The sequence below is a fragment of the Podarcis gaigeae genome (assembly GCF_964106915.1).
Source record: "Podarcis gaigeae genome assembly, chromosome: Z".
In the NCBI taxonomy this organism is placed as follows: domain Eukaryota; kingdom Metazoa; phylum Chordata; class Lepidosauria; order Squamata; family Lacertidae; genus Podarcis; species Podarcis gaigeae.
Window position 1 is genome coordinate 1,773,480 of NC_139691.1, and position 25,430 is coordinate 1,798,909.

The window sequence follows — 25,430 nt, forward strand, 5'->3', positions numbered from 1 at the left end:
CCGAGCTCGTTAGGCCTCCTTCTGCCCTTCAGTTCACAGGGGTACAAGTTGGCCTCTGCCAACTTGCTGTCACCTCCAGATGTTTTGAACTACAACTCCATGCTGGGTGGGGCTGATGCGAATTGTAGTCCAAAACATCTGGAGGGCACCAGGCTTGCAAAGGCTGCACTATGGTGCCATTATCAGCAGAGACAGACAACTTCTGGCATTCTCCTTACCTTGCAGGTGTCATCAGAGGTGCATCCGAAACCAACGTTGGTAGTTTGCCCCACAAGCTTCTCTTGTGGGCCACTGTGGTTAGCAGCCAGATGAGGGGCAAACTGCATCTGCCAGTCATTGAGTTGAACATCCTGAAGGCAGCCTTTAAAAGGCCCTCCCCACGTGGCAGCACTGTCTTGGTCTGGGAGTCCACCCACATGAACCACGAAGCCAGGAGGGAGAGGAGTCACCACCAGGGGTCCTAGTTCCTCCTCTCTGCCTAAAAGGCTGGTGTAAACAAGACCATTGTGGAAGGAAAGCACCACAAAGTGCCTGGTGCCATCCGCCAGCTGCCCAGTTGGCCCAATGGGAGCAGCAGAAGGTGCCTCCAGCTGGAGCTGCCCATCCTTCAGATACACTGTGAGGAAAACTTCACTTTGGTTGCTGATTTGGGTCACCAGACCACTGGGCCTCAGAGTTCGGATGAAAAACGAAAGGTTAAAGTTTGCCCCGAGACTGCTGCTAACTGCAAAGGCAGCAAAGCTTGAGGAGTTGTCTTGGCTGAAAGTTCCTGCAGGAGACTCTGAGGAAGAAAGAACAATGCATGGCAACTCTGAGCTGAAGGGAGCATCAGAACAAAACCATTCTGAGACCACTAGGCTGGTCTCAACCCATTCATCATCCCTCTGGGACCTTCGGAAATGGCTGAGGTTCTGCCTAAGGACCACAGCAGAACATAGCCACTGGCAATTGCAACCTTCACGTCCATAATTTGCTGTGTGTGCAATTGCCTGCCCTTGAGCATTGGAGAAGAGCACCCAGCGGCACTTTGTTGTGGCTCTTTGTTGGGTCTACAGTGGGTGCCCAGGAGAATTGCCTCTCTTGCCATAAGATCAAGCACAGAACCGTGAACTGCAACCTCTTTACCCCAGGCCCACATCACCTCCCCCAAACAGAGGATTGCTTCCAAGCCAACCCACCTCCCTCTCACAGGCACTCTCACTCATTACTCACCATAGGCGCATGTACGGCCTTCGTAAGGCCGAGCACAGTGACAGCGGAAGTCTGCCCAGAGGTCAATGCACTGGCCGCCATGTGAACAGGGCTGGGAGTGACACCACTCTGTCCTCTCGCAGCCCAGCTCAAACCCAGGGGCTTTCCGTCCGATCACCTCCTGGGGCAAGACAACCTTAGAATCGATCTGCAAGTCTTCCAAGCAACCAAGGAAACTCTTTGTTGGATTAGGCATTAAGTCCTCTTCAACTCCTCCAATATATATGTGCAAAAAGGAGGGCAGGAATGAGATGGGGGCTCCCTCTCCAATGGGGCTGCTATGCAAACAGACACCCCCAGCACAGGCTTCATGCCAAAGTTTGAGCACGAGAGAATCCTGCAGCAGGACTTCTGCCTTGTGCCAATGGCCATCGGCCACCTTCGGTGCCTCCAAGGTGAAAGACAACGGAGTGTCCCGCATCAAAAGTGTCACTCGCAGGAGGCCACCAGAGAGCTCCAGAAGAAGGTGCTCTCCTGGCTGGCCTCGGTAGAAGAGGATGGCATCGGGGAGGGTGGTCCGGAACCGGAGAGCCACACTGGCTTGGTGCCCCTCTGGCGCCTCCCTGGCACTCTCGTCGTCTAGAGTCATGTTGATGAAGAGGTAGACACTGGCTTTGAAGGAGAAGGTGGTTGGCGTGGAACAGGTGGAGCCATAGAAGCCAGGGTGGCAGCGGCACAGGTGGCCGTGGGACTCAGACTGGTAGGTGGGGATGCACAAGGCCTTGTTTTGGCAACTGTGGTTCTGGCACCCAGTCAGCTCCACAGAGCAGTTCTTCCCACCCCAGGCAATGCCGTTTGGACCAGGGATGCAATGGCAGATGTAGTCAGCGATGCCATCTTCGCAGGCTCCTCCGTTTTGGCAGGGGTGGTCTTCGCACTCGTCAGTGTCAGTGGCACACTCCACACCTGGTGTACACCAGAAGGAAGGAAGGAAGGAAGGAAGGAAGGAAGGAAGGAAGGAAGGAAGGAAGGGGTAAGTTGAAGTGGGAACTGTTTGCTGAGAGACACCACTCCCAACCCTGACACACAAGCCCACCACTTGCTTTCCTGCTTCCACTGCAGCAAAGGAGTTAAAGCATCTGCTGGGTTCACTACAGCGGGGTGAAGAGAGGCTACGAATCAGGCCTGGCAGAAGGGAAGTGGTGTCCTTCTTTGCTAGTGGGCTGATAATGAGAGCAAACCCTTGATTAAGAAGGCCTATTACCCCTCCAACCCCCTAACCCAGCTTCCTACTAATCCACCAAGACAGCTGCACAGATAAACAAAGCCTGGATTATTCCACTTAATGGCATTATTACGCCTGGCCTGCAGGTTTGGGAGGAACCAGAGCACGAGAGGAATGTGGAATTTGGTCCTGCATTTGCCCTGCAGGCAGGCATGGAAGCACTGCAGGAAGACCGAGTGTACAAGCTAACCTTTGGGGATGCAACTATAGCCACCCTTGCAAAGATGGGTGCCTGAGGATTTCATGCTCCCACCTAAGAATGGAGAGAAGGTAGAGCGCTTCAAAGCTGTTCTTATGTCCGTGTGAAGGGAGAGATTAATTTCCTCAATGCTGCTTGAGATTCAGGAGCCAGCTATTACAGAAAGAGGGCCAGTGCATTCGTTTGTAAAGCCCTAAAGCTATGCAGGCCCCTAATATCTGAGAGGCCACTTCATTCCTTGCAGACCCTCTCAGATATTAAGATCAGCAGAGAGAGCCCTCTTGGTAGTTCTGCTGCCCTGGGAAATTCAGAGGGAGGCCTGGGACAGAGCCTTCTCTGTGGCAGCCTCTCAGCTGTGGAACTCCTTCCCCCAGAGAGGTGCACCTTGCACCTTCACTATACAGCTTCCTGTGAATGCTGAAATTGCATCTCTATCCTGGCCTTATTTTGTGATGATAAGCTGCTTTAGGCTGTATTCTATATTGTGTTTTAATGTGATACCCCACCCTGAGGCATTAGGGTGAAGGGCAGGTACCAGATTTTTCGCTCTATAAGACACACCAAACCATAAGACATACCTAGTTTTTGGAGGAGGAAAACAAGAAGAAAAATATTCTGAATCCCAGAAGCCAGAGGGATATCTGCTTTCGCTGCGCAGCGATCCCTCTTGCTGTTCTGGCTTCTGGGACAGCTGCGCAGCCTGCATTTGCTCCATAAGACGCACACACATTTCCCCTTATTTTTTAGGAGGGCAAAAGTGCATCTTATAGAGTGAAAAATACGGTAATTAACAACAACAACAACTACAACAACAACAACGCTATCTAATGGCCTTGGCAAGTCACTGCACTAGCAAATAAATGTTTAGACACCATTTGGCTATGTGAAGCTGCACAGGCTCCTATTGTGCTGGTGGACCTGGGCATCAGGAACAGCTGTGCTTTGAAGTTATTATTTCATCGCACCTTTCCTCCAAGGAGCTCAAGGTGCTCTATGCAGTTACCCCTCCCCATTTAATCTTCACAACCAAATGCTGAAGTACATTAGGTTAGTGAGGTACGTGAGTTAGTGGCCGCCCAAGATCACCCGGGGAGCTTCATGACTGTGTGGGGATTCGAACCCTGAGTTCTTTAGCCCAGTCCCAAAACTCTACCCACACTGCCACCCTTGCTCTCTGCAACAGCAGTGGTTTTGTTCTGGATCAGGCCAGTGACCCATCTAGTCTAGCATCCTCTTCTCTCAGTGGTTAACCAGATGCCTGTGAGAAAACCACAAGCAGGACCTGAGTGCAAGAGCAATACTCAGTCTCCTGCGACTTCCAGCAACTGGGATTCAGAAGAATTGCTGCCTTTCAGCCGTGGACGCAGAGAAGAGTCATTGCGGCCAGGAGCCACTGATAGCCTTCTCCTCTTCCGTGAATTTTTCTATTCCTCTTTTGAGGTCATCTAGGTTCGTGGCCATTACTGCCTCCTGTGCAAGAGTGTTCCACGGTTTTAACTACGGATTTTAAGACACGGTTTTAAGGGACACGGGTGGTGTCCCTTAAACCACAGAGCCTAGGACTTGCTGATCAGAAGGTCAGCAGTTCAAATCCCCGCAACGGGGTGAGCTCCCATTGTTTGGTCCCTGCTCCTGCCAACCTAGCAGTTCGAAAGCACGTCAAAGTGCAAGTAGATAAGTAGGTACCGCTCCGGCGGGAAGGTAAACGGCGTTTCCGTGCGCTGCTCTGGTTCGCCAGAAGCGGCTTAGTCATGCTGGCCACATGACCCGGAAGCTGTACACCAACTCCCTCGGCCAGTAAAGCGAGATGAGTGCCGCAAGGCCAGAGTCGGCCGCGACTGGACCTAATGGTCAGGGGTCCCTTTACCTTTTTATACTTCTTTTTATCTGTCCTAAATCTTCCAACCTGCAAAACTCTGTGCAGTGCATTACACTTTGAAGCTCTGGCAATCAACTGATAAAAATTGCCAACAATAAGCTGATTGTCAGGGCTACAAAGCACCTCCTGCAGCCTCCTGCAGTAGGTCTTTGGTGCTTTCAGAAAGGCTTGCACAGTGTTTTGATGACCTGGCAATCAAACTAGTTGCCAGGACTCCAAAATGCCATACTTGTGCCTGCACACTGTTAATTCCAAACCACATGAGTGTAAATGGGACAGCTGACACCCCTATGACCATCTGGTTGCTGACCGGTGGGCAGCCTGCAAGAGGTGGGGAAGAAAAGGATTTAGCTGGAGCCAGTTCCCCACCAGTTATATGCTGGCCTGAGTAAAGGGGCATGACTGTGGACGATTTTAGCATTTTCTTACCACCCTGGGGCTTGGGGGGAAAGAGGGGCTTGGCCAGGGCATGTGTGTTGGGGCAGGGGCAAGAATGGCCAGGACCAAGCTGCCTGCCTGCTGGGCTTCTGCTTGGTTGCCTCTGGAGCGCATGGGGCCACCTGCTAAATTAATCCTCCCAGCGAACTGGCAGCCCCCTGCTGGTGGCTAATTAAGTGTGGCGTCTTCATCCACTGGGAGGTTGGGCTGTTTTGATTCCAGCTTTGTTTGTGGATCAGAGCAGGTCTCTGCTGGGTGCCTCTGCAGTGCCTGCAGGGCTACCCTGCGCAGCCCCACAAAGCAAACAGGTGCTTTGGGAAAGGAGCTCTTCTCTAACACTGTCTTCCTTCAGGGACAGTGCAGACAGCAATGGCCCAGCAGAGCTCATTCCCACTGGCTCTGTGCCAGGACTGGGCTCATCTGCATTCACCCTTGGCCAACTCTCTTGGGGGGTAAGGGTGGCGGCACATGGTTCGGGTGGGTGTATCCCAAAGTGTATGTAGTCACAACACACTCTTGAATACATGCATGCTCTTTTGCATGCATGCACACACATACACACATGTGCACATCAGCCAAGGAAGCCTCCCCCCATACAAAATTAATCCTCCGGTGACTAGGGAGGGGGGAATTTGCACCCTCATTAGTGCTCTGTGCTGTGCTGGCCAGAAGGGTCTTAACTTCTCTGTCTACTTCTTGCCTCTTTAATCTTTTCTTTTCCTGTCCACACAAGCGGGGTGGGGTGCCTAGATGGGGTGGCTCAGGCCCCTGGGCCAAGGGATGCCTCCATGGGGCAGACTGCTTCTCTGCCTTCTCAGCATCCATGCTCCTTGTGCAGCGGCCACAATCTCTCCCCGTCTCCACTTCACTTTCTTGCCAATGCTGAGTATGCATGCCTGCGTATGAAGGGCCACTCTCCATTTAGGTGACACACAGAAGCAGCAGGACTTGCATATAATGCCACACTCTTCAGTGCTTTTCCAGCTGCACTGGCTCCCGGTGGAGTACAAGGTCAGATTTAAGGTGCTGGTTTTGACCTTTAAAGCCCTTCACGGCCTAGGACCCTCGTATCTATGGGATCACCTCTCCTGGTCTGCCCCACGGAGGACCTTAAGTCCATAAATAGCAGCACCCTAGAGGTCCCAGGCCCTAAGGAAGTCAGATTAGCCTCAACCAGAGCCAGGGCCTTTTCAACACTGGCCCCGGCCTGTTGGAACGCTCTGTCTCACCAGTCTGGATAGTTGGCCTTGGTGAAGACTTGATGTTTTCATACCCAAAAAAGTTTTGATTTGAGTTCCTACTGAAAGGAAGCTGCATTTTAATGTTGTATTTTAATCTTGTTTTTTAAGTTGTATTTCAATCAACTGTTTTATATCTGGTGTTAGCCACCCTGAGCCCGGTCTTGGCTGGCGAGGGTGGGGGTATAAATATTATTATTATTATTATTATTATTATTATTATTATTATTATTATTATTTCCATTTCCATTTCGCAGGTGGCTCTTCTGGTAAGAACAGACTTTGTGAGGGGTAGCCAGGCACCACGGTGCAGCTCCCCTTCCCCTTAATGAGTCTGTGCAGGAAGACTGGCCAGTAGATTACGTTCTACGTTGTCAAAGGAATTAGCCTTCTGAGACATGAGTGGGACAGCTGGGCAGGACTCAGCCTCTCAAACAGTCTCCCCCTAAGCTGGTGCCTTCCAGATGTTTGGGCTGCACCTCAAACCAGCCCTGGAGGGCATCAGCTCGGGGGGGGGGGGGGCTGGCCTAAATAAAATATTGTTGTGCACCACCCCAATCTCCGATGGGTGAGAGGTTCCAGGGCTTCCAGGCACATACCCAGGGTCTAGCTTCCTTGGAATGAGGGATGGCGGAGACTGTGGTGTCTTTGTGATATATGGTTTATTTATGTATCTATACAGCCTGAGCCTACAATGGAAGGGCTCACAGCCTTAACACCCCAGAAGACCTCGCTTCTCCCAGTCAATGGTTCTAGCCAAAATCAATCATGGCTTCTGGCTGCTTCTAGCCCAGTTCTCAGCTCAAACACTCTCAGGATTTTGTCTTCTCATTACCAGCCATCTGAGGGAGGGGGCCCACCCTTTGCACACACACCCCAAGCCACTTCCTTTGTTATATTAATGATGGTGCTTAGATGGCAACTATGTCCAATATTTCACAAAGGAACTTGCCAGCCAATTCAATGCAAAGCCAGCCAAATGGGTGGGGTACAATTAATAAAATTGTTGTTGTTGTTGTTGTTGTTAGACTTTAACCCGGGGTCAGCAAACGTTTTCCGCAGGGGGCTGTTCCAGTGTCCCTCAGACTTTGCTGGGGGGCTGGACTATAGGGGGGGGGGAATGAACGAATTCCTACGTCCCACAAATAACCCAGAGATGCATTTTAAATAAACGCACACATTCTACTCATGTGAAAACACCAGGCAGGCCCCACAAATAACCCAGAGATGCATTTTAAATGAAAGCACACATTCTACTCATGTAAAAACACGCAGATTGCCAGACCGTCCAAGGGCCGGATTGAGAAAGCGATTGGGCCGGATCCGGCCCTGGGCCTCAGGCTGCCCACCCATGCTTTAACTCTTGCTGGATCCAAGACCCCACAAATTGGAAGGGACTCAGTCACCATGCAGACCTATTTCCCCAAACTCACAACTCTTTCCCTTTCTCTCTCTCTCTCTGAGAATAATGCAGTCTTTGGAACAAGGGGGGCTGTGTAATCTCCCTGACGTGACCCACAACTATCCTCCACAGAGTACGACTCACAACTGTACACATATATTAAGCCAGCGAAGAGAAATATTGCTATCTGAGTCCTGGTAAAATGCACGGTCCCTCAAGGCGACTCCGCTGGCTGCAGTTGCTACTCCATTGACACAAACATTGTGTCTTGAAGGCGCTGGGCCACTTCATTTCTTAGATACTTCAGTTGGGGGGGGGGGTAGAGGCGGTCTTTGTGGACTTGCCTGTCTTTTACATATTCATTTGAAGCAAAGCCTCAGGAAGGCAACCCCTTTCCCCTTCTCAGGAAATGAGAAGGTTTTGCTTTAGGCCTTTCAGAGGTTGGCTGGTACAGGCCAGGAAATAACCTACACTCATGTGGGAGGGAGGGAGTTTTGGGAAGCCTGCTGCAGAGAGGCAGGCAGATATCCTCTTGGGGGGGGGGGTTCACTTTAAAAGCAGAGGGGGCAAAACTTTGGTGTGCAACCACACGACTTCAGGCCTCATCCAAAAGGTGGGGGGAGAAGAGTTTTCCATGCAAAAATAAAATAAAACGAGCACATTCTTACCATCACAACCTTTCTGTCTGTGGCAGCACCCCTAAATCCTAAAGGAAGCCACCTCACCCCCTCCAGACTGATTTATTTTTTGCAGGTATATTCTGCAAGGTGTCCTTCACACAATAATAGTACACACGTGTACATACTGGACGACCCACACATATTCTCACACTTTGTTAGTTGTTCTGCAACGTTCCCCCGATGTTTTTGCATTATTGGCATTCAGAGTGTTACTCTTCCACAACGGCAGGACTGAAAAAAGCCCAGCTGGGACACTTGTGATATAAAAACTCACAGACTTTCAGCAGGAAGCAACCTGTCTGCCCCAAAACCTTTAACACCCCATACCATCGTTAATGCTCAATTAAGAGGGAAGGCTGGAAGGGCCTTCACTTAACCCATAATCTCTCATTCTTCTTCTGCCAGAAAAGGAGGAGAACCCCTAAACTGTAGCAAAAAGTTGAAGACCCTCACCACCCTAGAAGGGCACTGTTAGAAGGCTGCAGCTCTTGCAGTTGTCACAAAAGCGCCTGCCAACACAGTCGTGCCTTAAGTAATGAATGACGTGCTCTGTCATTCCCTTGTGCTGGAAGCCTCCTTGCCAGGTATATTTGAGCCACCTCCTGTGGACCCTGCCAGGGTGGTGGTGGTGGGAACAGCATGGGGGAAATCACCTTCTTTGGGCCAGGGGGTACTTCTAAATGGTGGGAGGGCAGCACAGCCCACCAGCCCCGTGGCAAATGATCAGATTGAGGGGAGCTCTATTCTAGCAACATCCAGAGGGTTCCCCAATTTTCTGCCAGCCTGCTGGTCTACAACTGCTGGGTTGGAATCCTCTACTCGGCTGCAGCCTGATCCATGACAGGTCTCAGCCATAGTGCAAACACCATACAAATATATGGCAAAGAATAAAAAAGCCCATTCTCAAATGTACGTTCTGAAAAGGTGGACTACTACCCGTGCCACAGACTGCATACAGAGTGTCAGGGGTCTGGATTAATGAGCATTTAGCTAAAAATTCGCTGGCCCTGCATTCCTCAACGTCCCACGCTAGGGGAGTGAGACGCTGGGTGGGCAGAGCCTGCCTGTCACACAGGCCCCTCACCCCCAGCTCAGCCTAATTAAAGAATCCTACATCTCTTAGCAGGGGATTAAGCACCAACCTCACCCTGGCCATTTCCATGGGCAGGGGAACCCCCACCCAACCCCACCAACCCCAAGAGAGGAGGAAACAATCTCCGGGTTCTGGAAGGAGAGAAACTCTTGCTGCTTTGCGTGGTGGAGGCTGGACTACATTCCACAGTCCTTACCTACTGGAGAGAGAGAATAGGGCTTCCCCCACTGCACTCCACCCTGACCCCTGCCCGTCCCAGGGCATCCGAGCGTGAAGCAAGAGCATGAACCTGAAACAACAACACTACGCTCCAGGCACAGCCAAGCGCGCACACACCCCCACACACCAGAGCTAAACTTTCCCAAAGCCAGACCAGCTAGCTGAACAGCTAACCCGCATCTTCCCTCTACAAGGGAGTCCTACGACCATCCCCGCTGCCTTCCATCCCTGGCTGGAGTCTGCGCACCCTCCCTCACACAGGCAGGATAAAGAGGCGCCTCTGTCTGTTACCTGCCAGGAAGAGACAAATTCCACCCAGGAAGACGCCAAGCCGCAGGGCATTCATGGCTGCTCCCTTGCTGACATGGGAGGGCAGGCGGGTCTCAGGAGGAGAAGCCAGGAGGGGGGCCAGTGCTCAGCTGGGCTGGGAGAGCAGCGTGCATACTCCTGGGTCCCAGGCAGGAGGAAAGGGATTGGAGAGGAAGCCTGCCAGCACACAACCACCTAATCCATCTCAGCTCTAAACCTCCCCAGCTGGCTCCTATCACTGCTGACAAGAATGTTTGCTTGCGACCTCCCCTGCAGGGCAAGGCGGGGCTGGGGGGGGTGGCAAGAGAGAGGGCCTGTGGTGTGCAGGAGTGTCTGGCCGCAGCTCATGGGTAAAGTGTCTGCTTTTCATGCAGACCATCCCATGTTCAACTCCCAATGGGATTTCCAGGTACGGGTGAGAAGGAGCCTTGCCTGAAATTATGGAAGAGCTTCCGCCAGCCATTGTACTATAGTTATTCATTGTACTTGTATTAGTTGGGACGCGGGTGGCGCTGTGGGTTAAACCACAGAGCCTAGGGCTTGCTGATCAGAAGGTCGGCGGTTCGAATCCCCGCGACGGGGTGAGCTCCCTTTGCTCAGTCCCTGCTCCTGCCAACCTAGCAGTTCGAAAGGACGTCAAAGTGCAAGTAGATAAATAGGTACCACTCCAGCGGGAAGGTAAACAGCGTTTCTGTCTGCTGCTCTGGTTCGCCAGAAGCGGTTTAGTCATGCTGGCCACATGACCCGGAAGCTGCACGCTGGCTCCCTCGGCCACAAAAGCGAGATGAGCGCCGCAAGCCCAGAGTTGTCCGCAACTGGACCTAATGGTCAGGGGTCCCTTTACCTTTACCTTCCTTGTATTAGTTACACCCAACAAGTGCTGCAGAAGGAAGTGAGGAGCTACCTAGGAGACAGCAAAACTCTAATACTAAACCTCCACTGCCTTGTGGGACATCTTTGGGAGATGAAAAGGCTAAGGAGTAAACACGACAGAAATCTGGAGCAGAGTCCACAAGGATGCTTCCTTCCAGCAACTCCTGGTGCCAATCATCTTGCTCTGCTTTCCTTTGGACCCCATCAAAGAGGCCAAGAGGGGGGTCTTGTCGTCTGGGCTCCCCAGGACCTCAAAAGACACTGCCCAGGCTTGTGTCCCTGTGGAGGTCACTTCAGTGTCGCTAACACAGTGGTTTGAGTTCACCCCCAGAGGCACACTCCATTGTCTCTCAAGACAGACAGATACCAACAACTTGTGTGTCACACACATACACACACACACGCTTTTACCAAAAAAGTAAACACAAAGCAACTTAAAATACAATGCAAAAATAAACCAAACTACAGAAAATAAAAGCTGGTCTGAGGCATCCCTCCATGTGCTTGAGAGACCAGTGGCCTGATTCAGTGTGAGGCAGCTTCCCCTGTTGCTGTCAGGGAAGGGTCGTACCTTAGTGGCAGAGTGCATGCAAAATGTCCTGGATTCAATCCCCAGTGGCATCTCCAGGCAGGGCTGGCGGAGGCTCCCTGCCTGAAACCCTGGAGCTGCCAGTCAGTGCCAGACAGCACTGAGCTAGATGAACCAGGGATGAGACATGGTGTAAAGAAGCACCCTCTCTTCTGACGTGTGACCCACGCTCCCTCCCTCTCTGGTGCATGCCTGGGTCTGAATCTTACTTGCTTGGGAAGGAAAGGGTAGGCATCCCCTGGGCAACAGGGGGTGTCTCGGAATTCAGCCCATTGGCTAGGAAAACAATGGTTTCGGAGGGGCAGGCACAAACGGCTTTGCTGCGGACTCTGCTTCACATGAAAAGCACGGCCTTCCTTTCGGCCACTCAGCTCACACTTGCCTGGTGACCTCCCCGCTGGAAAGAAGACAGCAGTGACCATCTGAGCATAGCAGGGTGGGCTTCCTCCTGCTCCTGCTCCTCCTCCTGCTCCTCTAATAGGCTCCACAGTTATTAATGGCTTTAGCATGTTAAGAGGGATACGACAAGTGAGGAAAGGCAACAGCAGAAGGCCCCACAAACTGTTTTGTGTCAAAGTTCACAACACCCAGAGAAGATAACTGAAGCAGAGTCGCTCAGTGGGTAGAGCACCTGCACTGCATGCAGAAGACCCCCCATTCAACACACCTGCTGGAATCTCCAGGTGGCCTGGGGGAGATTCCAGGTGGATGGATGACCTGACTCAGTGTAAGGCCCCTTTCTGTGTTCCTAGAGAGAAACTTGTTCAAGCCAGATCCTTGATTTCTTTTATTTAAAAAGCCAGAAAAAAATAAAATAAAATAAACTAGCAACATCCTGGCCGCAGCAAGTACCTTTAAATGCTCAAATGCCAGTGAAGCCCCAGTATATCACCTGGAAGCCGTCTTGTGGGGGGCTACAGAGCAAGCGCAGGTGATGCACCTCAGCCTTCTGTTGACGTGAAACCAGAGAGGTTGCAGACTATGCTGGCAGGTCCCGTCCCCCCCCCATGTTATTGTCCCACAAGCTCTTCCTCCCTGAGGGAAACGTCTGCTGCTCCCTGTAAACAAACTGGTGCTTGAAAAGGGATAGCAGTTTGTGGGCCCCCTTGGATGGGGCTTTCCATGGGGACCTGCAAGCTCCCTTTCAGTCCAACAGCATATTTACCTTTAAAACTGAGGTCAGGTATGTAGGGCAGCTGGATGTGGCCTGGCCAAAATGGTCTGGTGGGGCTAATAATGTCTGAGGGCTGAAGCCAACCTCCCCCCCACACACACACCACTGCTCTAACAAAAGAGAGCTAAACTGATCACCAACCCCCCCCCCCCACAGATCTGACTGCAACACAGGCAAAGAGCAACACTGCCAGACAACTCAAGCAAGTGAGCCACGCCATATGCTGTGAAGGAAACCACAACATCAGTCATTTTAGATGCAAGGAACGAGCAGGAGTGCAGAAATGAGAGCAGATCCACACCATACATCCAAAGCATATGACTTACACACACACCTGAATCCTGGCAACTGTTCCACCCTGCCATTCCCAGAGTTCTATACAGGTGAAACTTGAAAAATTAGAATATCATGAAAAAGTTCCTTTATTTCAGTAATTCAACTGAAAAGGTGAAACTAATATATGAGTCGTCAGAGGTCCAATCTTGCTCCATTTGCAATCCTTGTTTTGCTGATTTCCTTGAATATCCTCATTTTCTGAGATTGTTAGTTTGGGGTTTTTATCAGCTGTACGCCATGATCATCGCAATGATAACAAATCAAGGCTTGACATATCTCGCTTGGCATGTCACGAGTCAATCTCATATATGAGTTTCACCTTTTAAGTTGAATTACTGAAATAAAGGAACTTTTCCGCGATATTCTAATTTTTCAAGTTTCACCTGTAGAACAAATCAAGGCTTGACATATCTTGCTTTGAATGCCATGAGTCAATCTCATATATTAGTTTCACCTTTTAAGTTGAATTAGTGAAATAAAGGAACTTTTCAACGATATTATAATTTTTCAAGTTTCACCTGAAGGTGGGGAGATATGTCATGTGTGCTGAATGTATAGTTTGGATCTGTACTTGGGGGACGTGGCTTTGGGCGTAGCCCTCCTTCCCTGGCTCCTTCCCTCCAGACCCCTAAACTGCCCCCTGGTTGTTCTGGCAAGGGGGCTGCAAAAGGGGCTTCCTCTACCTGCTCCCCTCCTCCCCTCTCAGCAGAAGTCCATTCGCAGCGCAGTCTGAGCTGTCAACAGACAGGCAGGTCATGGCTCCTGCTGACTCCATCCCATAACGCAGCCCTGCTTCAGAAAAGGGGTGAGGGCTTCAGATGGGGGGGGGCTCAGGGACACAGATCAGGCTGGCAGCAGCCACTCATCCCAGGGGCTGCTTGAAAGAAAGGGAAAAACCCACTGCAAGGCAGGGCAGAGCTGCCACAGAAAGGCATATCCGGAACCATTGTGGGAAGCTTCCAAAGTTTGCTCCGTGATCCTAATGTGAAGTAATAAGCTGTTTACACAGCAGGACCAGACTGGGATTAATTGACAAAGCAGGAGAGATTAATAGCTATTATTTCCCTGTCAGCTTCGCTCCTCCACAAACTCTCACACTGAGCTTGCAAGGATGCAGAATGCATTTGCAGCCAGGCCCCTGGGCTAAACTGACCCCCCAGCCCATATACAAGGCAAAGGGCTCCACGGGCCAAACAAAAGCACTCTCTGGACTCTGATCCTCACCATCAACCTCCCCCGCCCCCCAAAAAGAAAACACCTCACATGCAGTGACAAAACCGAAGAACACTCTCAGATCAAAACCAGGAACTGAGAAAAAGGAGCTATAAGCAGCCCACATGGCCGAACCCCTGGCCAGCCAAGGGCAATGGAGGGAATCAACTTTTCCTATAAATAATGCAGACCAGCCATGTCGTTGTTTGAACCTTTAATTTTTTACAAAAAAAAAAAAAATCATATAAATGACTTGCTCAGACATGGGATTGTTGTGTCACTGCTGAAGCTCTTCTTGGGTGTGGACCCTCAGGATCTTTGCATTCATCCGGCCGTCAACAACCGGGTGTCTTTCAGATATTTTGGACTGCAACTCCCCTTCAGCCCCAAAAAGCACAGCTGTATGGTGCTTGGGCTAAATAATAGGATTTGTAGAGTTCAAAACATCTGGAGGACACCAGGTTGGTGGGTAGGGTTGCCTTATTTCATAAAGTAAAAGCCAGGACATCCCAAAAGCTTTTTTAAGGAAGACCCCCAAATTGTTGAGCTTGTTTTTAAGGAAGCCACCCAAGATTGTGTTGCATTGTTCCCTGGACATCAATTCCACCTTTGAAATCCCTGTAACGTCCAGGAAAATCCAGATATATGGCAGCCCTATTGGTGTGGGCTAATCTTAAAAAGCAGAGACATCACCCTGCCAACAAAGGTCCTTATAGTTAAAGCTACAGTTTTCCCAGTAGTGGTGTATGGAAGTGAGAGCTGGACCATAAAGAAGGCTGATCAACAAAGAATTGATGCTTTTGAATTATGGTCCCATGGACTGCAAGAAGTCCCATGGACTGCAAGAAGATCAAAGCTATCCATTCTGAAGGAAATCAGCCCTAAGGGCTCACTGGAAGGACAGATCCTGAAGCTGAGGTTCCAAGACTTTGGCCACCTCATGAGAAGAGAAGACTCCCTGGAAAAGACCCTGATGTTGGGAAAGATGGAGGGCACAAGGAGAAGGGGACGGCAGAGGACGAGGTGGTGGGACAGTGTTCTTGAAGCTACCAGCATGAGTTTGACCAAACTGCGGGAGGCAGTGGAAGACAGGAGTGCCTGGCGTGCTCTGGTCCAGGGGGTCATGAAGAGGCGGACACAACTAAACAACTAAACAACAACAACAATCTAGGGGGCTTCCAGAAGTGGGCTTAATATTGGAAATGAATCATTGGCGGCAGGGGGTTTGAACTTAATTATACTTTCTGAGGAAAGGATAGCATAGAGAAACAGACTGGCATTTTGATGCTGATGAAGTTGAGCGGGTGTTGCGAAGAAAGTGCATGAGCAGCAGCAGTCCCAGAATAAATACCGGGCTGGAAGTGCCCTTACTGTGAGAAAACCAGCCCCAGTCCTGTTTCTTCCTTCCTCTTGCAACTACAAAGTTCTGGGGTGAACTCAGAAGCAGGAGGAAAATGTGTCATTGGTCACAGGCATGACAGTACACAATCCCAGAAAGGACCCTGCAGTCTGTCAGAAGAGCACTGCAGCAGAATCAAACTAAAGCAGTTGTCAGGTCTAGTAGGCATGGATAGGCTCATGCAGGGGTCAGCAAACTTTTTTTCGCAAGGGGCCGGTCCACTGTCCCTCAGACCTTGTGGAGGGCTGGACTATATTTTTTGAGGGGGAACAAACATTGACTCTCCCCTCCCTTCTCCACAGCACTGGACGAGCCCCAGTGGCTGCTTACCTGTGCCTTGCAAGCGGCAGGGGCTGGCGGTGGCGGAGGGACGATGAGTGTCGCGAAAGGGCTGGCTCCGGAGAGGGGCTGCTTAAAATGGCACTCAGCCAACCACAGCTCAACAAAGCCCAGCCCCCTTCCTCCTCTAGGCAGGGCAGGGAGAAGCCAGGAGGAGGGAGGGAGGAGGCGCTGTCATGGTGTGGGGGGGGAATGGTGCAGCCCGAATGATCAGAATCCCCACACCGATCCATGCGGTGATTCTCAGACCATCCGTGGGTCGGATCCAGAAGGCAGTTGGGCTGGATCCAGCCTCCAAGCCTTAGTTTGCATACCCTTATTCATCCATCTGTCCAAACCCCTTTTGAAGGCAACACAGAATATTGTGGCCTTTAAATACTGACAATGTGGCCCAAGCGTATGTGGACTACAGTCCATCAGATGCATGAAGTATTATTCTGAGAAGCAGACACACATGTGTGTGTACACACACACACACAGAGAGAGAGAGAGAGAGAGAGAGAGAGAGAACACAAGTTGTGGGGGTGGGGGAATAAACAGTGAGGTTAGAAAGAAAGGGAATGCAGAAAAAATGCAGGTAGCAATCATTCCCTTATTAATAGTGACTGTTCACAAACACCCAAACCAATAGTTGATAACACAGACATTCTGGCATTGGGAAGCCAATTAGCGCATGCATGTGATAAAAAAAATTATTGTGCTGCTTCAGTCCACAAGTATTAGCATAAAACCTCTTCATGCATTGCAATGGTCTAAGGACTGCAATCTCTCTCTGAAGTTCCTGCGTTTGTAGATAGCCACCTTTTAGTCAGGTACAGATAGTCAGTTACAGAGTGTCCTAGTAGTGTCAAAACAGGGTCTACAATATTCACCGATACCTTGCTGGCTGGTGGGTTTCCCGAATCTTTCTCAGAATTCCTTTGCACATTACTGGACTGAGCAATGACTGAGCTCCAAGCAAGCCTGGAACAGGAGGAGTTGCTACTGCCCTAGAGAAACTAACAAGCAGCTCCTTTCAGACTTTCAGATTTCTCTTCCTCCCACAAGATGGCAGACTCACAACATGTTAGAAGACCCAGGACAGAAGGAACTGCAAAGCTAGCTGCAGGATTCCATGAAACTGAAGAGTGAGGATGAAAGGGGGGCAGGTTGCTTAGGAGTTGCCAGTCCAGGGCAAAGACTGATGAAGACTCTTTACAGCTAAATCTTAGTAAAGTGAAAGAGAGGCTGTAGCTCATCACTCGCCTCCCACTTTGAAGCTAAAGCATAGCAATCTCTAGTACCGTATTTGAGGCACCACAATATTTCAACTGCAAAGCCTAGCAGAGATCCATGGACAGCTGTGAGTCCACAATGACTCCCAGGCTGCACACCTGGTCCTTCGGGGGCACAGTTACCCCAGTAAACCAGGGATGTTTCTTGTGAAGCAAACCCACTTCCCCAAATGCTAAAATTCGGCCTAAATTCTCACAGTGTGAACTTATTACCCTCGATAGCTTCACCCTGTCCTTTCAATCATCCCAGTGACTTGAAATGTTTTATACTGTGATGCCAATAAAGGTATTTGATTTGATTCCCAGGCTGAATGCTCTTTAAATGGGTCACTGCGCAGGATTTCCTTCTCAGGAATTTAAAGGTGTCAGATGAAAGGGGCACATAACAAACACCCCTCCGAAACTCAGGAAATTCCAGGCAGGTGATGCCTGAGGATCTTATGCTGCTGTGTACATGCCATCATAATAAGATGCCCATTTTTACCCTTACCCGCGTGAGGCGAAATGGGAACATGCCACCCTGCGCTGACACTGGCACCACCAGACCCCACTGCCCCGCCACTGCTGAAGCTTACCTCCACAAGGTCTCATGAGAGAGCTCTTTTGGTGAGCTCTTGCAAGATCTCATCAGAAACCAATTTGCCTACCACCACTGCTTCTCTGCTGCCAGTGGAGGCAGCAGGGACTGCCGCTGCTCAAGGTGGTCACCAGGGGTGCCAACTTGAATAAAATATTGTGGGAGCCCAGGTAAGCCCTGCCCCACATACAGTCATACCTCGGGTTGAATGTGCTTCAGGTTGAGCACTTTCGGGTTGCGCTCCGCGGCAACCCGGAAGTAACGGAGCGCATTATTTCCAGGTTTCGCCGCTCGCACATGCGCAGACGCTCAAAATGATGTCATGCACATGCATGGAAGCAGCAAAACGTGACCCGTGCATGCGCAGACGCGCCACCGCATATTACGTTCTATTCAGGATGCGAATGGGGCTCTGGAACGGATCCCGTTCACATCCCGAGGTACCACTGTAGTTGATCACATGATGCAGTGCACACTCACTTTTTTAATGGTATTGCCCAACAACCTGGGGGGACAGCCCCCTCAAATATTTTATTGTGGAGTCTGAAGCCCCCACAGCCCCAAGGAGTTGGCTCCTATGGCGTTCGCCTCACCTTGTGGGCGGGCCCTGCTTACCTGAGTACCCTGGCAGGCAGTGACACTGATAGCTGTTCACCTGATCCACACAGCTCCCTCCGTTCTGACATGGTTGGGATGTACATTCATCAATGTTGAAGAAGCAAGTCTCTCCTTCAAACATGTCAAAAAGAAATTATGTTAGACGTCTCAACTATTTCCTCACTGATTCAATAATCTACACATAATTCAGTTAAGCTTCACTAATGACAAATATACAACGGGTGAACTATTTTTTAGATCCACCTTTTCATTGTTGTTGTTGTTGTTGTTGTTGTTGTTATTTCAATTTATTAGTCACTTGCCACATAAGAGTTTCCAAATGACTTATAAAATTTTAAGAGAATAACACAGAATCAGAAAAAATAACAAAGCATTGCAACAGTAAGCGCTGAATGGTAAGAGCCTATAAAATAGAACCAATAAAATGGAAAAACCACAGCAGCAAGAACACATCATCCGTAGATAGCAAATCATCATAATCTGGCACTGTCATTATTTGGGGCTGATTAATTATCTCTTGGTTTTGTTTTTGATGAGCTTTTCATTAATATGTTTGTGCCTTGTCTATTTTTGGATGCTTTGCATGGGTGTATTAAGGCATCTTTCCCCCTTGATTTTCAGCTGTGGTGTAGCACTGTGAATTACTTAGTTTTAATAAACTACAAAATAGAAGTAAAGCCAAGATGATGCACACGCTCAGAGCCCCAGGTCATAGAATTTACAAAGCTCTTTGATCAAGCATCTCCTCTGGAGCATTCAGAATGAAACATGCGCTCCACCTGGCAGTGTACTACTTACCATCAAAGCCTGGCTGGCACCTGCAAATGAATCCAGCAGCTTCCTGGTAGGTGAAGTGCAGGGGGAAGTCTATGTGATCTCCATAGTAGCTCTGATTGGACCGTTCAAAGCACCGGCCCCCATTGAGGCAGGGCACGGCGGCACATTCGTCTACATCAACTTCACAGTGTTCCCCTACGTATCCTGGTTACAAAAAAGCAAAGGGGGCAGGAGGCCAGATGAGCTGACATGCGCCTCATTTGTCACAAAGCAATGGGCTAGATCTAGGAACCCCGTAACCCACGGGTTGGCAAGGTTTACCTCACCTGGGCCAGTTCACTCCAGCGGAGATCCCTCCGTGGGCTGGATCGTGGGCGAGCCTGTGATTTCCGGCGCCTGTGCAGACACAATTTCCGGCACCACGGAAGCGAATCCCTGTGCCGTGCTGGTTTAGTGTAGCACACAGGGACTTGCCGAGCAGGTGGCTCGTTTTGGGGGCAGCTCGTGGGCCGGTTAAACAACCCCCGTGGGCTGCTTGTGGCCCATGGGCCTTAGGTTGCGGACCCCTGCTCTAACCCAAACACTCCATACTCGGGGTCGTTCTGTCCACCTAAAGAGACGCCAACAAGACGTCTTCCTTCTCTAGCAAGCTATTCTCAGGGGTGCTTTGCTCAATGGTGGCGGCAGGGGCATACCTAGGGGTTGGGCAGGTTGGCCCCAGCCAAGGGTCCAGGCCCCAGGGGGTGCAGAAACAATGCCTGTACACTCTGGCTTGGGCTAGGAGCCTGCCTGCCTGCCCGTGTACTCCTTGGCCACTCCTCTGCTGTTCTGTGCAGCCAAGTGAGTGGATAGGCTCCTCTGGGCTCCTTACTCAGTAGAGGAATCTGGCCACTGGTTTGGGCCACCACAGTGGCCCTGAGGGGCCCTCCCCCCAGTTGGCTGGCAGTGATCTCAGAAGTGTAAGCAGAACACCCTGTGGGGCTGGAGGAAAGAAAGATGGAGAGAGCAAGTGAGAGATGAAGTAGAGGGAAAAGGAAGGAAGGAGACAGAAGGGAAAACATTGAGTGAAGGAGGTAGGTTTTCCCAGTAGTGATGTATGGAAGTGAGAGCTGGACCATAAAGAAGGCTGATCGCCGAAGAATTGATGCTTTTGAATTATGATTCTGGAGGAGACTCTTGAGAGTCTCATGGACTGCAAGAAGATCAAACCTCTCCATTCTGAAGGAAATCAGCCCTGAGTGCTCACTGGAAGGACAGATCCTGAAGCTGAGGCTCATGAGAAGAGAAGACTCCCTGGAAAATACCCTGATGTTGGGAAAGATGGAGGGCGCAAGGAGAAGGGGACGGGAGAGGACGAGATGGTTGGTCAGTGTTCTCGAAGCTACCAGCATGAGTTTGACCAAACTGCGGGAGGCAGTGGAAGACAAGAGTGCTTGGCGTGCTCTGGTCCATGGGGTCACGAAGAGTCGGACACAACTGAACAACAACAACATGAGAAAAACTAACCAATAAACTGAAACTGGCACGGGGACAAATAGAAGAAGACGCCTTCACCCCAGCATGGTTCCTCTTTATCACATACACAGCCCAACAAGACAACGACAAGTATCCGCCGACAGCATACAAATCAATCTGGCTAACCTGATCCAAACACACACACAACAAATCTCACTACAGCCAACCAAAGACAACGAACCACTCCCTAGGCCAACCCCCAACCTCTCTCACCACCAAGAAAATACAACAAGCAAAAACCCAAGTGACGCTGACACAAGACCCCACACATACACTAAGTAGAAGAATAGAAGCCTTGCCACCTGACCCCACCCAACTCACCATTGCCGCCCCCTCCTTCCCTCCTAACCTAATACTGCATACAACATTAATGAAACTGATCTGTAGAAAACACAACTTGAAAAAAGAGACAATGCACATATTTTTGTAAACCAAGAAATATTTAATAAAAATATATTTTTTTATTTAAAAAAAAGCAAAAAAAAAAGTTTCTTGTTCATGGTCTCTTCTGGCTTTGGAGGCACCAATACAGCTCCTTGTCAAAGGTTCAAGGGAGCCTAGGTATGCCTCTGGATGGTTGTGGGGCACAGACTGAATTTGGAGGTGTCCACAGCCAGCTTATAGTGAGTGGAGACTTCCCAAACTAGGGAACCTTTCATTCCTGTCCCCTGGTTATGTGCTTATCACCATCACCCATTCTTCCATTATGACTTCCCTCAAAGAATTCTGGAACTGTAATTTCATGTGTATGTGAAGAATTCATTCATTCATTCTCTCTCTCTCTCTCTCTCTCTCTCTCTCTCTCTCTCTCTCTCATCCCAGCTCAGAACTACATTGTCTGTAGATTCCTGAGAAAGATTTGAGCAGGTCGGTGGGGTGTAGCCAATACTAGTCCTACTCAGAGTAGACCCATTGCAAAGAGTAGGCCCATTTGTCTTAATGGGTCTACTTTGAGTAAAAGTTACTCGGAGACAAAACAAAGCGTTGTGCTCACACATCACTGAACACAGATTCATGGAGTCACACAGCATGAACTGGCACGACACCCGTCCCTGCCTGTATTATAGAAGGACTCCTGCTGCGTAGAAGATATGCTGGCAATCAGAACCAGGAATGGGCGGACCTGCCTACTTTGGTTTCTCCTGGCTTCTTGTTTTAGCCATCTTCATCATATCGTTGCATCAGTTTTCAACTTAAAAAAACACAACTATTTTAAAAAAAATGTTTTAAATGTCCCCTAATTCCCTATTACAATGCATATGTTAATTTTCACTAATATTTTATCCACACTTTCCCCCAATACATACTGTTTTGGAGGCAGGCATTGAAGAACTGCATCATGAATTTTGGAGAAGCACAGATTTCAAAGCTGTATTTCATTTCAGATATTGTATTGAGACCTGAGCATTAAATAGGTCTGCATTAATGCAAACAAAACCAAATCTCACTCTCCCGCTCCCAAATCACTGTTCAGGACCCAGAGCCAGACTTCTGGGAAAGCAGCATGGAAGGTCAGTCAACCTTGCTGAGATAATTGAGGTGATTAACGATAGCAACTGTCTATTGTATTATCTCTGATGAACAGAGATAACAGGGATTAACTTCCAAATGCACTGGAAGGATAACTCCCCACCATGGAACCAATAAACCTACGGGGAACACAGACAGGATGAGTGACCAAAGAGTGGAAGAACCATAAAGGTAAAGGTAAATTGTCTTTATTGCCTCGCTTTATTGGCCAAGGGAGCCAGTTTACAGCTTCCGGGTCATGTGGCCAGCATGACTAAGCCGCTTCTGGCGAACCAGAGCAGTGCATGGAAACGCCGTTTACCTTCCCACCGGAGCAGTACCTATTTATCTACTTGCACTTTGATGTGCTTTCAAACTGCTAGGTTGGCAGGAGCAGGGACCGAGCAACGGGAGCTCACCCTGTCGTGGGGATTCGAACCGTGACCTTCTGATCGGCAAGTCCTAGGCTCTGTGGTTTAACCCACAGTGCCACCCTTGGAAGAACCATAACTTTGCCCAAATACCACATAATAGCCCTAGAGGTCAGTCCTTAGGGCAATGACCAGCAAAACCAATTTTCTTCAATTATTTTTGAAACTCCTATAAATTACTACTAAGACTATCTCACTGTCAGTTAAAATGTTCATTTGAAATACGACCCGGCAGTTGGCTTACGAGGAGACATCATTAAGGGGCTAAAAATGAATAAAGTAAGAAGCATGCTCTTAAGATACATACTGAATGAAGTTTTTCAAACAGCTAAGAGATTCTCCAACTCTGGGAAATTATTATCTCATTGTGCTCTATTCCTAATTCTCCATCTCACTGGCGAATGTGCTGTTTATAATGTGAAACTACATGGTTGCCTGCTGTGGGAATTTGAGGCATACAATCTCAGATAAACAATAAGTGTGTGGATTTCTGAGAGAGTACCCAGGGTGGTGAAAGTGCTGAAAAATACCCCATTGACTATCACTGTTGTACAGAAATTATTTGATGAACAATTGGAAGAAATTAGAGCAGAGAGATGTAAAATGATTAACAAAAATGCCCTGGAGAAAGCTGAGGCCAGATAAGTTACAGAGTACGTGGGGGCAGGGGGAAATACTGATGGAGAATTGCCAGAAGAGGAAAATGGAATGGTAAAATTAGAGGCAATAGATGATGAAATTGAGAGGACCTCCATACAGATGCCTGAAGGAGTGAGACAGCTAAATGCTGGAGGAGGGGAAGGTATCCAGGGATGAAGAGACTAAGAAATATCCTGAGCTGGCAGTTGAGAAAGAAAGGATTCTACATTCAATTTGGATTGAATTTAGAAGAAAAATCTATTAAGCCTCTTGCAACATTTTTGAGAAAGGAATGGCAAATGAGGAAATGGAAACCATGTTTAGATATATATAAATGGATGAAAAACCATGGCCAACAGGAAATGCATTTGGAAGATAGGGATCTGGGTGTGAATTAATGACTTTACAATAAGTAAATAATTATGGATCATTGTCTTAATACATAACAACAGTAAATAAACCCTTGAGGGAATAAAGAACAGACTGAATGTTTCTTAATCTTGCAGGTAAAGCTGTGATGTTGGATTTGAAGAAGACTATTGTTGACTTTTATCCATAAAATGAGAGGCAATGTGGTGTAGTGGTTCAGAGCGGTAGTCTCGTAATCTGGGGAACCGGGTTCGCGTCTCCGCTCCTACACCTGCAGCTGCTGGGTGACCTTGGGCCAGTGACACTTCTCTGAAGTCTCTCAGCCCCACTCACCTCACAGAGTGTTTGTTGTGGGGGAGGAAGGGAAAGGAGATTGTGAGCCGCTTTGAGACTCCTGAAGGGGAGTGAAAGGTGGGATATCAAATCCAAACTCTAATAATAATAATAATAATAATAATAATAATAATAATAATAATAATTAGAGAACCTCTTTTGGACTCCTTGCCTCAAAAGAAAAATTAATAAACCTGAGATGCCCAGTTAGGAGACTGGAAAACATTGCCTAGCAGAGGGAGGATCAGCTGGATTGAGCACTCAGCTGTTTTGAAAACTCTTGTATATATAACTGGCAGAGGGATAACAGGAAGTCCTTTTTACTTATTTCTTTTTTTTAAAAAAAATCATATTTTCCCCCTTTTGTACTCCTTCATTATTTCCTTTAATACCCTTATCTTTTTGTTCTGTTTCCTTTTCCTTTTTCTGTTTTGATTTTGGGTTCGCTCTGCTTTGATTTTGTAATGTTTTGTGTTGTCCTCTACTCAGGGTTAAGGAGGGGTTAATATGCATATGAAGGTGATGGATAGATGACAGTGTGTGACAGGTAGGGAGGTGAAGATCTCCCAGGGTGGAAGGATGGGAGAAGCAAGAGAATCTCCCAGGTGAGAGCTGAGAGGGTTCGGCTCTCTCTGTGTAGGAGAAGTTAAGATTTACCTGTTAAAGAGGACTTTGTATTTCTTTTTTTCTTCTTTCTCTGTTTTTGTTTTTGTTTAAATAAGTTCGCTTTGTATTGTAATGTACTATGAAAGGTCTTAATAAAATCTTTTACGAGAAGGAGAAAAGGACCCAGAGCCTTGCAAGTATCTTGTGTGATGGTTTCAAGCTGACTTCTGGGACAATATTAGGATGATGAATAAATGCAACAGAGCCTGGGAAAGCGTTTGCAAAGTTAGTAGAGCCTGGAGGTTCACTGCCAGATTTTCACAGCATTTGGGGATGAGTTTACTGCTAGGCTGAAAGTCACAGGGACATGTTGACTTCACTTTTGGAAACAGCTTTTGAACTATAGGAGAACAACACAAAGACTTCACCCACCTGGCCAGCAAACACAGCTGTAGCATCCAACCCCTTCCAGGCAGGTACCGCCATTCTGGCAAGGCTGGGAGGCACATTCCAAGATATCCAGCTCACAATGTTGCCCTTCAAAGCCCGTGTTGAGGCAGTCACACTGGTAGCTGAGGAAGAACAACAGCACAGAGCCATGATTCATGGTTAGGGAGCCTTTGCCACCACCCATGGAGAAAGACCCTTTTCGGGAAATGTTGGAAGATTCTGGACAGATGAAAGGAAGTACAGTGGGACCTCTGGATGAGAACGGGATCCATTCTGGAGCCCCATTCGCATCCAGAAGCAAATGCAAGCCACATCCGTGCATCTGCACGTGCACAGTTTGCGATTCGCCACTTCTGCGCATGTGCATGACATCATTTTGACCGCCTGCGCATGCGCAAGTGGCGAGACCCGGAAGTAATACTCTCCATTACTTCCGGGTCACCGCAGCAATGTTGGACTAGATGGGCCACTGGCCTG

General features: G+C 49.0%; 1 protein-coding gene across 1 annotated transcript in view; it reads right to left on the bottom strand.

The window, feature by feature from the left end:
* The window catches only part of CRB2 (crumbs cell polarity complex component 2), a 66,935-nt gene that overhangs the window by 16,052 nt on the left and 25,453 nt on the right, over positions 1 to 25,430 (bottom strand). The window contains exons 4-8 of the mRNA XM_083721600.1: positions 24,936 to 25,075; positions 19,123 to 19,305; positions 18,322 to 18,435; positions 1,213 to 2,157; positions 219 to 781 (exon numbers count right to left, since the gene is read on the bottom strand). Coding sequence (XP_083577726.1) covers positions 219 to 781; positions 1,213 to 2,157; positions 18,322 to 18,435; positions 19,123 to 19,305; positions 24,936 to 25,075 — 1,945 coding nt within the window. The remainder of the gene's footprint in view (positions 1 to 218; positions 782 to 1,212; positions 2,158 to 18,321; positions 18,436 to 19,122; positions 19,306 to 24,935; positions 25,076 to 25,430) is intronic.